The 17,076-nt window shown below is 26.5% G+C and overlaps 1 protein-coding gene and 2 pseudogenes across 2 annotated transcripts; all 3 read left to right on the top strand.

Annotated features, from left to right (window-relative positions):
- Nucleotides 1–7,094: 7,094 nt before the first annotated feature.
- On the top strand, nt 7,095–13,198 carry LOC145947024 (proto-oncogene tyrosine-protein kinase ROS-like; annotated as a pseudogene). The gene is made up of 7 exons (XR_014427111.1): nt 7,095–7,772; nt 9,317–9,467; nt 10,026–10,107; nt 10,234–10,887; nt 11,154–12,569; nt 12,737–12,835; nt 12,990–13,198. The product of XR_014427111.1 is annotated as a proto-oncogene tyrosine-protein kinase ROS-like (transcript).
- A 36-nt stretch (nt 13,199–13,234) lies between these two features.
- LOC145947025 (insulin-like growth factor 1 receptor) lies at nt 13,235–14,485 on the top strand. Its single transcript, XM_083056804.1, has 2 exons — nt 13,235–13,255; nt 13,997–14,485. The coding sequence occupies exons 1-2, from the start codon at nt 13,235–13,237 to the stop codon at nt 14,483–14,485; spliced, it is 510 nt and encodes a 169-aa protein (XP_082912930.1).
- Nucleotides 14,486–15,173: 688 nt separating this feature from the next.
- Nucleotides 15,174–16,125, top strand: LOC145947026 (insulin-like growth factor 1 receptor pseudogene; annotated as a pseudogene).
- Nucleotides 16,126–17,076: the final 951 nt, after the last annotated feature.

Here is a 17,076-nt window from a genome sequence, read left to right on the forward strand (position 1 = left end):
TTCAGAATAATCTTGGACACAGATTCGTTGTTTGGTGACATTTAGTAATCCTTGATCTAGAAGTTGATTTAAAATGTTCTATTGATATACATTGTATAGCTTGTAAGTGTGATCTATCTCGTTGGATCGCTTGAAAATATTTCAAAATAAATATTACATGTAATGGTTTGCGTAATCTTTAATAAAAAATGAGATGTTAATTTTTAAAGTCAATAATTCGCTTACGATACTTTATAATTATATAATATATGTATAATGTTCTATATTACTATTAACACATTTGCATAAGAAAAATTTTAAACTTTAGCATATATTTCGTTTACTAACACTGAAAATTAATAAAATAATTCAACTTCTTTTTTTATAAATGCGTTTATTATCACTCACAGTTTTAACAATGTTTATATTTCAACAATAAATGTTTTTATTATCATTTTCTTCCTCGTCATAGAAATTTTATAACTTTCTGTGTGCGTGCGCGCACGTGTGTGTGTGTGTGTGTGTGTGTGTAATATCTTGTTAAATTTCTTTTTTTATTGTTATATTTTTAACGCAAACAAATTTTGAAGAGCACGATATCATAAACTTTGTATCCCGTGAGAGAAAATATGTACCTAATATGTGTGTATATTAAAGTATACATATACATTAAGTGATAAATAGTATATAAATTCGCACATATAGCGAGTGATAGCTGTTGCGCATATTTATTGATTTATTGATTCAGATTGATTGAGCCAATTCGAAGATTCATTGTATTGATCTTTTACTTCGGTACTTAGTAATTGTTTTGTTACAATTTATTTTAACTCTAAAATTTTGATTTTTTAATATTGTATTAAATAAAAAATAATTTGCCTTTTTCTCTGTAAGATTTATACAAAAATTTATAAATATAAATAGATATTTACAGAGAAATAAAAATGTATAAAAAATTACAGAATATTCATGAATAAATAAATCAAAGTGTCATATACACATGTATGTGTTTATCAATGTAACATTGAGTAAACGGACTCATTAATGTTAAAATTTTTTATTTTTATATATAACAATTTTGAACATGACAACAAAAAAAATACATATTAGGTTTAAATTTTAATATCGCGTTTTAACTACGTTTAATCGGATAGATTTATTATCTTAAAAAATTAGAAACAACTTAAACATGTGTAAATTCGTGTATTTGCGCAAAATTAAAAAAATTTAAAAAGAAATGAAAAAATCAATTTTAAGCTTTAAACAATGACAGATTTCTTTATATTTTGACATGAGAAATAACTATAATAAATTTGAAAAAATCGGCGTCCAATTTTCTCCGAGGTTTACTTGTGAGAAGCGATATAGAAGACGTAAAATTGCATGCAATAAATATTATCTAGTCGACACATTTAATTAATTATTTGTACATGTGTATATGAAGAAGAAACGAGTTTTTGCACATCTATTTGAGAATAGATGTCTGTATTATACGTGAATTGCACAATGATATTTCATAGTATTATTTAAAAAAAAGAACGTAATAAACTTTAATATATTTATTAAAAGTTTTATAACTTGATCATGTGCATCGTGATCTGTTACAAAAGGAAATATGTAAGAGTGAAAGATAATAACTTGCGATTCGTAGATTAACTTTAAAGAATTTACCGAATATATATAAAGATTTAATTTTTTGGATATTCAAGTTTTAATTATTGTCGTATTAATTCAGTATACATATTAAAATCACGAGCGCTTTTTAATTATGTAAGGGCTAGTCAATGCTTTATTAGAAAATGATTATGTGTTACCTCAGGAAAGATTCAAATGACTATGAAAAACGATTCCAATTTATCTTATAATGGCATGGCACGTATAATATAGGTATAACTAAAAGTATTAATATTAATGGACTGTCACGTACTTCTCTGGAAGAATCCAAAATATATTACAGTTCCGGTCAGCTTCCAGAAAGCTATTTCACGGTGTTCGGATCTAAACTTTATTCAAGTAGAAGATTTCTTTATTAAAAAAAATTAAATGTTTTTACATATGTTTATTTACATGTATAACTGTAAAACTGTACAAAAAAGACGTTAAAAAATTTTATTTAAATAATTAAAACTGCATAAGCAAAAAACTTGATATAAAAAAACAGATGTATGTACCTATAAAGTTTATTAATATTACATTTAAAATTGCCACATTTATAAATAGATGTTATGTAGTATAAAATTATGCTTTTATAATTATAAATGTAGTCGTATACATATATTAAACGTAAACATAATATATGTTATGAAATTTTTATATTTAAAAATAAGAATTTTTTATATTAACGAGTCCTTACTTCCTAGAAAATTGTTAAAGTAGCATCAATACTTTTAGTAAAACACATAATATTTTTAATGTTCCTGACAACAATTTTCTTCTCTTTTACGCGATTTTTACGAGATTCTCGACTATGAGTAATCAATACTGATCAATGTTCCATGCGATCTTCTCAATGATTCAGATATACTCGAATCGATGTTCCTTCATGTCTCTCGATTACTTCTTTGTAACACGTCAACTTCGTGTGCGTGCGTGAATGTGTATAAATTACGAGTTTTTATATCTGAATATTACTTTGTGAAACTCTATTTCATGATTAATTATAATAATCTTTATGATCGAATTATAAAATAATTGATAAATCAATAATTACTGCATTTTCTTCGATCAAAATGTACGCAGTAAAATGTATGTAGTATATTCAATTGTATTAAAGATTGTTATACACACACAGGCGTAATCAAATTTTTTTCGCAATTTTCAAAATCTACAAATAGAAAAACGATAGAATAAAAAAACAAATAATATATTATTTATAATTATAAATTATAATTATAAAATATTAAATTATAATTATAAAGTATTATAATTATAATTATAAAATATTAAATTATAATTATAAAGTATTATAATAAACTTGCTTTCTTGAAGCGTAAAAATTCCTAAATTTATTTTGGATAATATAGATATTATTTTTATGCTTTCAATGTATAGTAAACTTACTTCTTATTAGCATATATTTGCATAAATTAATTTATCTTGCAATCCTATTTAGAGAATGAAGCTACTATAGATCGACGTGAATAGAATACCTACAAGCAAACTCAACTTGCCAATTATTTATTGCATTAATTATATTTCGGGACAATATTTGTCCGCATCTTTTAATTTAAACATTTGACCATTAACCCAGCGAGAAATGATTGGTTGAATCGATGTCAATTGCACGATCGATTCAATCACGATTTCTCTGGAAAGAGCATTTTATGATCATTTGCATGTATCAAAAAATCACTTAATGAATTACTGTTTCATTTAAAGAAAGGTCTATGATATGTGTAAGGCTGTATATAATTTTAAATACACCTTATGCACTTCTTTCACTTTTTTCACGAAGATTGTAAATATATATATTTGTTTTATTTTAAATATAAGGCAGTGCAATTGACAAATTAAAACTCTCTGTGAACAGTTTCCACGAATAATTATATTCTATATATATATAGTTTCATGGAAACTGTTCACAGAGAGAAATTTTTTCTTAGAATTTACTCTGAAAATCATGATAATCGTGAGACCATATGGTTTGAAAATAATTTTATGAAAATTTCTTTGATTAATATTTATCACAATAAAAAATAATAATATCCATTAAAATAAAATATAAAATATGTTTGATTAATTTTACTAAGAGGATAGTAAAATTAATCAAGCATATTTAAAAAATTTTTTCATACTATATTGTCTCACGATTACCATGATCTTCTGGGGTAAATTCTAAAGAAGATAAATTCTAAAAGAAAAATATCTCTGTGTTAGAAAAAGTAATTGTTGGAAATAACATTGATTGTGAGTATCATCGATCATGCAGAGCGTAATGAATCATACAGAGCGCAGCAAATAAAGCACGTTCAAGTTCTCGGACCGACTTCTAGCATCATCAGATTAAAGTTTTATTTATTATCATATTAATTCAGTATCATAGCACGAAAATGACAAACGCTTTTTAATTAGGCCAAGTCAATGCTTTATTAGAAAGTGGTAGAGAATTCCGTACTCCGTAAAACCGCTAGTTGCATAGATGCTATCTAAGAGAAGAATCAAATGACTTCTTGAAAAACGATTCCAACTTATCTCATTATGGCATTGCATGTTTATTTAAAACTTTAAACAGGTAAGACATTTCTTTCTCTATTTTTTCTTTAAGTAAGAACTATTTTTCTTAGTAAATAAATCATGAGAGCTTGACTTTCTTCGATTGTTGAAGGAATTTTGTCTCATAATTCAGATTTTATATTAGTTTCAAATTAATTAATTAATTTCTTCTGATAAGTAACTCTATCTTAACTTGACTTTCTTTTTCACGAGTGCGTTTGTTATCACTAAAATTTCAATAATGTTTATATTTTAATATATATATATGGTATATATGTATATATTTTTATTATCATTTTCTTCATGATCATAAAAATTTTATAAATTCCTGTATTTAAAAACATCTTATATAATATTTCTTAATGCAAACGAATTTTCTGGAGAGCACAATGCTATAAACTTTTGATTTATGTCTGATAAAAATATGTACATACATATATAACACACACACACATATATATATATATATATATATATATATATATTTATTAAGTGATAAATAGTGTATATAAATTCTCACATATAGCAAAAATGACAGCTTATTGCGCATATTATTCATAGATTGATTAATTGTCCCCAATTCGAAGTTCAATTGCACCAATCTTTCACTTCGATGTTTAGTAGCTGTTGAGCATGCGAATTTATTTAACTCAAATTTTCTGATTTTCTATATAAATTTCGTTAAATAAAAAATAAATTACCCTGCAAGTTTTAAATAAAAATTAGTAAATTTAAACATATCTAGAGAAATAAAAATGTTTTAGAAATTACAAACAATTTATGTAAATGTGTCACAAACTTATTAAGTAACAAGAAAGATGAAATCAACGAAATCATTAATTTTTTTAATTCTTTCTTTTAAATCTAACAATTATATTATAATAATACATATTGTTTAAAAATTTTAATATATTGTCTGAATTAAATTAAATTTTAAGTTTTAATTTGATTACATAACATTGATTTTTGAATGTGTGACGTAAAATTAATAAACTTTATATACATTTTTTTTTAAATTAAAACTCTTTAGTTTTACGTATTATACAGTTTCAATTACACAAATAGTGTATTATCTGCAATATATAACATTCAATTTTCTTCATGAAAAAAATCTTTTATTTGTGTAAAGTATATAAATTAGAGTATACGAGAATACTTTTCTTCGTAACTTCTTGGACCGAAGCTTCAAAGATCCTCCAGAATCCCTAGATTTCCTGATGAAAACGTTATGGTCATTCTCGTTAGCATTAACAGTTTTAGTAAAACACATAATGTTTGTAACGTTTCTAACATAACAATTTTCTCTTCTTGTAGATATTTTTATACTCGATCGGCTTTCATACGATTCTCGACTATGACCAATGTTCCATGTAATCTTCACAATGATTTAAATACCACTAATCGAATTGATGTTCCTCCATGTATCTCGATAAATTTTGAGTTTTCTCTTACTTAATAAAACTCTTAGTTGATAAAACTATTTCAAGATCGATTATAATGATTTATATAATCAAGCTATAAAACTATATAGTTTATTTTCTTCGATTAAACTCAATGTACAATGTAACGAGTGTAGTATATTCGATTGTATCAAAAACAATAATATAAGCGTAATTAAATTTCGCAATTCTTCAAAATTTTCAAGTAGAAAAGCGATCGAATGAAAAAAAATATATATTATTATTTTACAAAATATTACTATCTTAATATTTTTAATATATTATTATTTCAAAATTAACTAACAAATTACCGCTTTATTAATATTTTTTGACAGAAATCAGCTATTTAAGACGTTTATTTGCTAACTAAATATTTATAATAATAATATATGTTACAGAATTAAAAATAATATATTTAAAATAATATGTTATAATACTTTAAACTCGATTAATATTTTTGACAATTATCAGCTAATTTCTGTGAAAAAAATAATAATCCAGGATAAAATATTATAACATATTATTTACAACATATCACTATTATAACATATTATTTACAACATATCACTATTTTAACATATTATTTTACAACTTAATTAGCAAATTAACGCTTAAAATTAACACTTAAAAAAACAGCTATTTGATGCGTTTATTTGCTAATTAAATTTTCATATTAATATATTACATAAGTAAAAGTAATGTTTTAAATAATATGTTACAATATTTTGAACTGGATTGATATTTTTGACAGTTATAAACTGATATTTCTGTAAAAAAAGTATTATTCGCGGATAAGATATTATAGCATATTATTTTACAACATATTACTATCTTAATATTCTTAATATATTATTATTTTAACATTTAATTAACAAACTAACGTTTCATTAATATTTTTTGACAGAAATCAGCTATTTAAGACGTTTATACGGATTTAATGAACATATCAACGACGCACGAAAATCCAATACCTTAATTATTGATTGTATTGCATAAAAGTATTCAAATGGGATCTGCATTTAAGAACCTACGTTAATCTCTTTAATCATTATTTTAATACGATGTTTGAATTCGCTTGTTCGATAGCAGAACACAAAATTTATTGCAATAAAGTAAGCTAGAAATTTTTGATTTTAATGAATTAAATTTATATGTCAAGATCTTTTCTTATTTCAAACCGGATCTTACTTTAAAAATGCGCCTCATATAGGATATACATATATATATAGAATATTATTATTCGTGAAAACTGTTGGAATAAGTAACTGTTGGAAGAATCACTGAGTATCATCGATCAAGCTGAGAGAAATGAATCATAAAGAGAGGGCAGCAAATAAAGCATGATCAGATCGGTCTAGTCTGGGGAGTCAGTAACGATTGCGATTGCCACGAAAAAGGACAATGTTGCGCGTCATTTGATTCAAATACTGTCATATAAACATCACACATCAATATGCACAAATAGTGGATTCTAAAAACATGCATAGTATACAATATGCATAAAAATAGTAATCATAATTTTTTATATTTTTAGTGAAACAAAAAAATGACAAATATCAACGTGGATAATATTTGATGCTAGAATAGTGGTGAAAGTGACAGAAAACCTATAATTCTATAATTTTCGGATTGCTTATAAATTGTTCGTTTACATTTTTATTGATTATCTTTTTACGAAATATTAAAAGAAATTACAACAAAAATATATTATTATCTTCGATACAATCAAGTGAATACGTGTTGCTTCGTGCTGTTATTGGTTCCCATCGAAAAATTATAAAAATTACTATTTACTAAAAATTCCTTCACATGATCTAAGATATATATATTGTGATTGATTATAAAAAGATATATTAAAATGTAATATTGGAAGACAGTAACGCGATTCGCAAACTAGATTCTAAAGAATTCATCGAGCTCATAATAAAGTATCGAGTCGATTAGATCAAATCTGAATAATCCATAGAATAAAAAGGAAAAGAATACTGGTGACTAAAAATTGATTTCCAACATTCATCGAAGGAAGAGATTATTATGTTTAAGATGAGATTATGCGTTTTATTGAAAAGTTTTATGATGGTGAAAGCAGCTATCACCATTTTGACAAAGAATCATACCGTCCCGGACAATCTTTTTACGCAAGTAAGAAATTTTTTTGTTTATTAAAAAACAATTAAATGTTATTACAAGTAATTGTGCAGTTTATTTGAATAACTCAAACTCACACATGTGTAATATAATATAATATTACAAATTGTATAATAAAATAAAACTACACATAAAACTAAAAAGTACGATCCAATGAGAAAGGATGTATAAAGCTTGAAAATTTTATTTTGTTTATAAATGGATGTATAATATAGTACAAAGTTAAACTTCATTAAGACGAAATATTAAAATTTGACTGTATTATGTTTGTGTTTCTATTGCTATTTTTAAGAATAATAATTATTAATATTAACGAGATGTTCTGTTAATTTTTCACTATTTTGATACATACATACATACATAAACACACACACACACACACACACACACACACACACATATATATATATATATATATATATGACACTTGAATTGTGTTTCATGTGATTTTTCATCAATTTGTAATAAAAACTAATTTACTTTATTAAATAATTATAATTATTTAATGATATAATAAGACTTGTAAATTAATTCTTATATAACTAAATTAATTCAAAGTGTCAGCGTCATTTTGATGTATCAAGGATAGTTGCATTTGTTCTATATACATATAAAGAAATGTCGACTATATTGGTATAATAAAATTCAAATTGTATTAATTAACTTTATAAGGCCAATAGTTAAATAAACAATATACGTAACAGCAATAACTAGCTACCCGCGTTTAAATTTATTGATGGATGTATATAATATTCGTAGTATATCCATTTATATAGCCATATATATTCTTATATATCGTAGCAACGTCAATCGAAAGTTTTTGGTATCGGGTTTTCCAGAATTTGTTTGGGTTAAAAGATATAACCATAATCAAAAAGAATTTCGACAAGATTTTAAGTACAAAAATTTATATCATTTTTATAATCACACACATACACATAAAAGAGAATATTTTAAACATTTTTATTCTTGAAATACAAACGTTATTATTGAAATTTTAAACATAACTGACGGATTATTAAAAAGTAACCTCGTTTATTTTGAAAAGTTAAAACTAACGATTGCAAAAAAACTAATCATTAGCTATAACTATCAGCAAAATAGCTTCAGGAATCGAAAAGAGTAACATTTTCATATATCATTTATTAAAAAAAAACGATTATTAATTCTTATTAAATAATCCTTATTCTGCCTATTCTGCGTGACATTCTTTTTAATATAAGAATAATGTTTGATATTTCGCAAGAAAATATGTTGAAAAATAATAGGAATAAATATTTTAGAAATGAAATTACATAATATTTAACACATTATAAATAAGGAATGGAATTATAAATAAAAATATCAAGCTAATATTATTAAAAACAAAAAATTATATGCTCATTTTAGTTATTTCGACATATATATGTTATTTTTTATGAAAATCTTATTTATATATATTTCTATATATACGACTATTTTATTTATCATTAAAGATACCGTGGAATTTCTGGCCTAGTTGCCTTACTTATTTTTTTTATATGTTATATTTTATTAAGGATATTACAGTGCCCGAAAACAACAATCATCTCATTTTACGAAATCTCGAGCCGGATCAGAATTATTCTGATAGCGTGACTATAAAAAATGATGTCGATGAAGTTGATGAAGTTACATTTGTAAATATGTCCATGAACCCAGATTCTATTGGTAAGATGCAATGAATATATAGAACGTTAATAAAAAATTAACAAAATATTTACAAGTTGTAAGTATAAAGTAAATTTAAGAGAGAGTAAAAATTAAATTTAAAATATATTAAACCATTTTCTAATAACAAGGATAATATAAAATTCATTCTGTCAAAAAGAGAGAAAAAAATGTATACACTGTATGTAAAATAAAGCAGAATTTAGAAAACACCATCAATTTCATTATTTTTCTTGTTTGTTTTAAATCTGTCGCAAATAATATACTTCTGATTTGTGAATAAATAGGAAATTTTAGAAAAGGGTTTAGCACTTTATTGGAAGCTTTTTTGATTATAACTTAGCAATTACTTTTCTAACATAAGTCTTGAAACACACACACACACAAGAGTTTTATGTTATTTCATTATTTTAAAAACTTGCTCTGTCAATTTTTTAACATAAGTTTATTTTTTCTCTTTTTCTTTAATATATTGCACGTTAAATTATTATTATTGTTTTTAATTTACCGAGATAATCAACTTAAACATATTAATATGTACCATCTTAAAATCTCTAGGAATAATTCCGAGCGAGCCAAGAGCATTCGTAGAGTTCAATGGATTTCTAAATGACAAATTCAACATTTCTGTGACATTCAGGTGAAGAATCTAAGTTTTCAGTCTATATCCTTTCTTTCTCTAAAATTTAACATAGAAATATACAATAAAAATATTAATTCTGATAAAAAATTATTAAATATAAATAGGCTAAAATTTGTCTTACAGATGGAACCAACCTGAATTTGCAAACGAAGTGATACAAGGATATACAGTGCAATGTTGGTTCATCGAGAATCTAGAAAAGATTCAAATCTGTGACGACAAATCTATTTTAACTATAATGGAGTGCACAGAGCATAATCTAAAACCTAACACGACGTACTATTTCCGAGTACGAGCGTATACTGAAACTGGTGTTGGACCTTATACGGATTTAATGAACGTATCAACCACGCATGAAAATCCGATACCTCAATTATTAATAAATGCATGGAGCAGTATCAAAATATGGGACCTGGATTCAAGAACATACGTTAATCTATTTAATATATTTGGTTTCTTATATGATGCAAGAGATATCGCTTATTCTGTAGCAGAACATAAAATTTATTGGATCCAGTCGACTGATATTGACAATGAGTATATACGAGATTTAATGATAGGGGATATGAATACAAATAATATTACAAAAATTACTAGTTTAAAAGAAAATTCCCACAATCTCTGCATCGATTGGATAGGAAGAAATCTATATTGGATGGAAGATCGGGAGTCAATTTTAAAGCTGGACTTAACAATGTGGCAAAATGGCATAGTCAAATATGATAAGATTTTGAACAGAAAAAATCTTATTTATTTAACTATACAGCCGTCTATGAGGTACGTTAACTATTATTCACTTGAAAAAATAAAAACTTTTGAGTCTTTCAGTTAAGAATCTATATTATTTTCTAATTTTTTTGCAGTAATTCACTATAATGTAATAAAGATTGTAATAAAGAATGTAATAATTGTAATAAAGATAAAAAATCATAAAATTATTAATTATCATAAAATTGTAACAACCTAAGCTTATTATTCTTTTAACTTTAAGATTAAAATTATGTTTTATAATACACATTTAGAATAATATATATATTTTCCAGATTTTTATATTGGATAGAAAAGTTTTTAGATATGCTGTTTGTAATAATGAAATCGGATCTTGACGGAAAAAATGTGCAATCTTTTTTAAAAACCGATATGACCTCTTGTCCATACAAAACATCATTATTTACAATTTTTTTTGAAATGAAACTTGACATAACAAATACAGAGGAGCCGCTAATATTCTGTAGAAAAAACCATGAATTAATTGTGCAGAACATTAAAATAAATAAATGCAATTTGATTTCAACTGCTGAAATGGGCACACTGACTGTGTCACATTTTATATATGATAAAACAAACATTTATTTAAGTGGACCTTATGTAAATACATCAGATTTCTATGTTCATATTTTAAAAAAGAAGTATGCATTTGTCGACAGTGAAAAAAACGCATTTAAACACGTGCAAATAATAAACAGCACGGATTACTTTAATCCCTTAATATCGTTTAGTAAATCATCCTCCTTACAACCATATCCTCGGAAGGAATGCCTTATACCTGATGAAAAAATTTATAATATTACAATAATAAAAATAACAGCGAATAGTATTTAAGATGACAGAATCGACTCGCAAGCACAAATGCAAAAACAACATACCAACTCCTAAATATATCATCTACGTAAGCTGTGTGAATAACCTTGATAACAAGATCAATGAATTTTATATACAGACACACGAGCGGCATTATGAAATTCAGAATTTAACACCGTTTACAGAATACAAGCTGAAGCTAGCTGTAAGCAATTTATACTCTGATCAGTTGTCGATGGACCTGCAATTCCGATCGGAAGTCATACTAAGAACTAACGAAAGTAAACTCAATGCTCCAGAAAATGTGACCGTTCAGGTTCTGACGCCGACTATAGCGGCAGTTTATTGGATTCCACACACGAAATTGAATTGTGCGACAGTAACTTATAGAGTATATTGGAAAACAATTAACTCGGTAAACACCACGCAACCGATAGAAAAGCCATTTATTAATAATAAAGTAGACAACAAATTATTTACAATAATCCAATCGTTGCTGCCAGAACAGAAATACTTAGTGTATGTACGTGTGTATCCAACCAACTACACCAATCTCTATAATGACAGTTTGAGCAAAACCGTGTACACGTACTCGGAACCGAACAATATAACTTTGAGCGAAGTTAGCATAAACAATATGAATATTTCGTGGATTCCTAGCGTTAATCTGACGATACATTACATACTGGAATACAGAAATGATGCGATGCAAAAGTGGCAAATCGCAGATAATTTTGAGACGAATAATAAGAAAGTAACGTATTATATAGAAAACTTGCTACCGGCAACTTTATACAAGTTTCGTTTGATACTGACATATCCTGAGTACGAAAACTTTACATGGCCATCTGATGAAAGATTTATTTTTCAAACACTTGGTAAGCAAATATGATAATATGTAGATATTTTAATATGATCTGTTTATTTGACATGCATATAAATGTATTACAGAATTTTAAGAATTAAATATTTTTAATGATAAAATTATAAGTAGAAATATTCAAATAAGACAAGAAAATTAAAACTATATTTTTATGTAACAAAGGTGATAATTCGATAATTCGAGCTACGCAATATAATCTAATATTGATGTTAAGCCTTGGTGCTATCGTTATTGTAACCTGCATCTATCTTATTTATTGTTGTAAGTATTTGATACACATTTTTTTAATTACAAATTATGATTAATGTAGTAAGTAGAGAGATTTTCTAAAAAAAAGTTAACTTACTTGTTAAAAGAGCAAAATTTAAAATTTGCAATGCATAATATAATTTAAATATATCATAACTTATAATAGTATACCGACAACGCAAAGAAGATAACGAGCAGGCTTTGACTAGGATTCTACATGAGGTACCTATCGGAAACGTTCAGTTCAATGCGCTATACAGTCCTGCGTTGCAATTTAATCCAAATAAATTTATGCTGACTAAAATCATACGTGAGCAAATCACACTAACAAAACACCTTGGAAGGGGCGCATTCGGAATTGTAAAATTTTCGTAATGTCATATTTTAAGTCATTAATATTTAGATGTAGAAATGAAAAATACACATTTCTTAGTAAATTATACACCAAAAAAAATTGTTTTCTTGAAATGCGTTAATAAGTCCTCTTAATAGATATTCTTAATGAATAAGAATATTTCCATCTTTTATATTAAATTCAGAATATATTCTTATTTTTTTTGCAATTTCAGCGCCGCAATAAATAAATATAATAAATTAATAATAAATGTAAGATAAAAATTAATAAAATATTATTTAAATTTATAAGTTTACAATTAATATTAAAAATAATAACATAATAAGCAAAAATGTGTATTTAACTATGTCAAATACATAAAAAATATTTAATTATATGTGTAATTAATATTTAAATATACATGTAATAAGTAACAAATGTCCATTTGTAAGACTGTTTTTTGTTATATCGATTAATAATTTTAATAATACACGGATAGAAAAACATCTCATTAAGTATATATTCTTGCATGTTAAGAATATCTCTTTAGAGAATTTTCCTCCTAAATTAAGAGGATCCTTTTGGCGCCTATTTTAGTGGAAGATATTATAAAGATAAGTGGCATATACTTAAGATGAGAATACAATTTTTTCGGATATATAAATCAACTTTTTAAAAGAATTAGTAATACATTAATTTTTATGAGACATACAAGTGCACTTAATATTTTTTCGTTGAATTATTTAAAATAAATTAAAATATATATGTATAATGTTATATAAAATTAAATTATCTTTTCTTGTTTAATAAAAGTTACATTAATTTTCAATATTTTGCAGGTGTATCAAGGGAATGTCAAGGATTTAGAAGAACCGGGATCAGAGACATTCGTTGCCATAAAAATGTTAAAAAAGGGTGCTTCCGTGGAAGAAAAAAAGAATTTCTTGCAAGAGGCTAAGCTTATGAGTCACTTTAGACACGAACATGTGTTAAGATTACTAGCTATCTGCTTAGACGGGGATTCTCCATTACTCGTGTTGGAATTAATGGAAACTGATCTGCAAACATATTTGAGAGAGTGTCAAATATTACAACCTTCTGATTTACACGCTCTGCGTCTACAAGACTTGCTCGCTATGTGCGAAGATGTTGCGCGAGGCTGTTGCTATCTAGAAGAGCTGCGCTTTGTGCATAGAGATCTCGCGTGCCGAAATTGTTTAGTGTCTGCGAGAGATCGTGAGAATCGTATCGTCAAAATCAGTGATTTCGGACTTGCTAGAGATATTTGCAGGGATGACTATTACCGCAAGGTAGATATAATTAATTAAAAAAGATGAAACTTTTTGAAAGTGTTTTTCTATTGTAGCGTTTTTTTATATTATTTTATATTATATCTGTAAGTCAAATAGAATTTAAGAAAAAAGAAGACTATGCATATATTTTCATATGTCTTTCTCCAATATATAGGGTGTCCCATTTTAATCTCCCCAGATAAACATCTCGAAAAATATCGAAGATACAGAAAAATGTTTCAGACAAAAGTGGTAGAACTTGAAGGGGGACAGATGATGAAAATGTGGACTTGACCTTGAGTGACCTATTGAAGGTCAGGTCAAGATCATCGATGTTTTCTTAAATGGAACCCCCTATTTTTTATTGCATATTCTTGTAGCCCTTGCCGAGACGTTTTCAAAACACTACCTATTGATGTCTCTTACACAAGCCGTTCCCCAAGATACGAAGCTTCAAAGTTGACATATCATCGGCATTCGCATTATCCAATGTACACCGCGGGGAGGTTGTTCAAATTGTGTATGTGTGTGTGTGTGTGCTTCTGTAGTTTAACTTTTCTCTAATTATTTTTCTTCTGGTTATTTTAATGTAAGGGAAAGAATAAGAAAATGGTAGAGAAAGAGAGATAAAAGTTTTACTAAAGAAGCACACACACGCACACATACACAATTTGACTGAACAACCTCTCCACGGTGTACATTGGATAATGCAAATGCCGGTGATATGTCAACTTTGAAGCTTCGTATCTTAGGAACGGCTTGCGTAAGAGACATCAATAGGTAGTGTTTTGAAAACGTTTCAACAAGGCCTAAAAGAATGTGCAACAATTAGGGGGTTCTATTTAAGAAAACAACGAAGACCTTGACCTGACCTTCAATAGGTCATTCAAGGTCAAGTCCATATTTTCATCATCTGTCCCCCTTCAAGTCCAACAACTTTTGTCCGAAACATTTTTTCGTATCTTCCATATTTTTCGAGATGTTTGCTTGGGGAGATTAAAATGGGACATCCTGTATATGTATAATGTATAATGCAAAATATTAGTAAACGTTTTTTGCTTAAGAATACTTATTGCAAAAATGGATAATTAGAATAGAAAATATAACTTTGTTAAAATTATATTTTAGGAAGGAGAAGGTCTGCTTCCTGTTCGTTGGATGGCACAGGAATCCTTAGTGGACGGAATATTTACTTCTTATAGCGATGTTTGGTCATTCGGAGTACTAATGTGGGAGATTACATCGTTAGGTGAGCAACCTTACTCTACCAGAACTAATCTCGAAGTGATGGATTATGTACGCACGGGAGGCAGATTGCAGATGCCTCTGAACTGTCCATCCTCGTTATACCAACTAATGCAGCGTTGCTGGAGTGCAGCGAATGAGAGACCAAACTTTAAACTTTGTCTGAACAATATTATAGCTCTAAGAAGCGACACAGAAGACGCAATAGTGAATCCGACGCATCAATGAATATTATATAGCCGGCAATTAATTAATTGTTTGTATATATATATGTTAAGAAGAAACGATGAGTTTTACATCTATGGGATATTTGAAATTATACTGTCTGTATTATACGTTTATATATATAGGTATATCTGTATGTGAACTTATCATTTTCATTTCATAATTCATTTTTCAAAGATAGGTAATAAACTATATATTTACTAGAAGTTGTATGACTGCTCGAATGCAGATCCATCGTGATCTGTTACAAAGAGAAATCTTAATACGTAAGAGAAAGATATAACTTGCGATTCGTAAATTAGCTTTAAAGAATTTACCGAATGATAAATAAAAAGTATATCATTTTAGAGATTAAAATTTTATATATTATCATATTAATTCAGTATCATAGCACGAAAATGACAAACGCTTTTTAATTAGGCCAAGTCAATGCTTTATTAGAAAGTGGTAGAGAATTCCGTACTCCGTAAATTCGCTAGTTGCATAGATGTTGTCTCAGAGAAGAATCAAATGACTTCTTGAAAAAAGATTCCAACTTATCTCATTATGGCATTGCATGTTTATTTAAAACTTTAAACAAGTAAGAAACTTTTTTCTGTATTTTTTCTCTAAGTAAGAACTATTTCTCTTAATAAATTAATCATGGGAGCATGACTTTCTTCGATTGTTGAAGGAATTTTGACTCATAATTCAGTTTTTATATTAGTTTCAAAATAATTAATTAATTTCTTCTAATAAGTAACTCTATCTTAACTTGACTTTCTTTTTCACGAGTGCGTTTGTTATCACTAAAATTTCAATAATGTTTATATTTTAACATATATATAAGATATATATATTTTTATTATCATTTTCTTCATGATCATAAAAATTTTATAAATTCCTGTATTTGAAAACATCTTATGAAATATTTTTTAATGCAAACGAATTTTCTCGAGAGCGCAATGCTATAAACTTTAGATTTATATCTGATAAAAATATGTACATACATATATAACATATATATATATATATATATATATATATATATATATATATACATTAAGTGATAAATAGTGTATATAAATTCTCACATATAGCAAAAGTGACAGCTTATTGCGCATATTATTCATAGATTGATTAATTGTCCCCAATTCGAAGTTCAACTTCACCAATCT

Source organism: Prenolepis imparis, unplaced genomic scaffold, assembly GCF_030444845.1.
Source record: "Prenolepis imparis isolate NDT839.2.m4 unplaced genomic scaffold, iyPreImpa1.0 SCAF_38, whole genome shotgun sequence".
Taxonomy (NCBI): domain Eukaryota; kingdom Metazoa; phylum Arthropoda; class Insecta; order Hymenoptera; family Formicidae; genus Prenolepis; species Prenolepis imparis.

What these genes read in the sequence shown, in the direction of transcription:
- LOC145947025 (XM_083056804.1), top strand. Translation starts at nt 13,235, where the DNA reads ATGAAAAATACACATTTCTTA. An exon ending in TGAAAAATACACATTTCTTA is followed by an intron (nt 13,256 to 13,996) that starts GTAAATTATACA and finishes AATATTTTGCAG; the next exon opens with GTGTATCAAGGGAATGTCAA.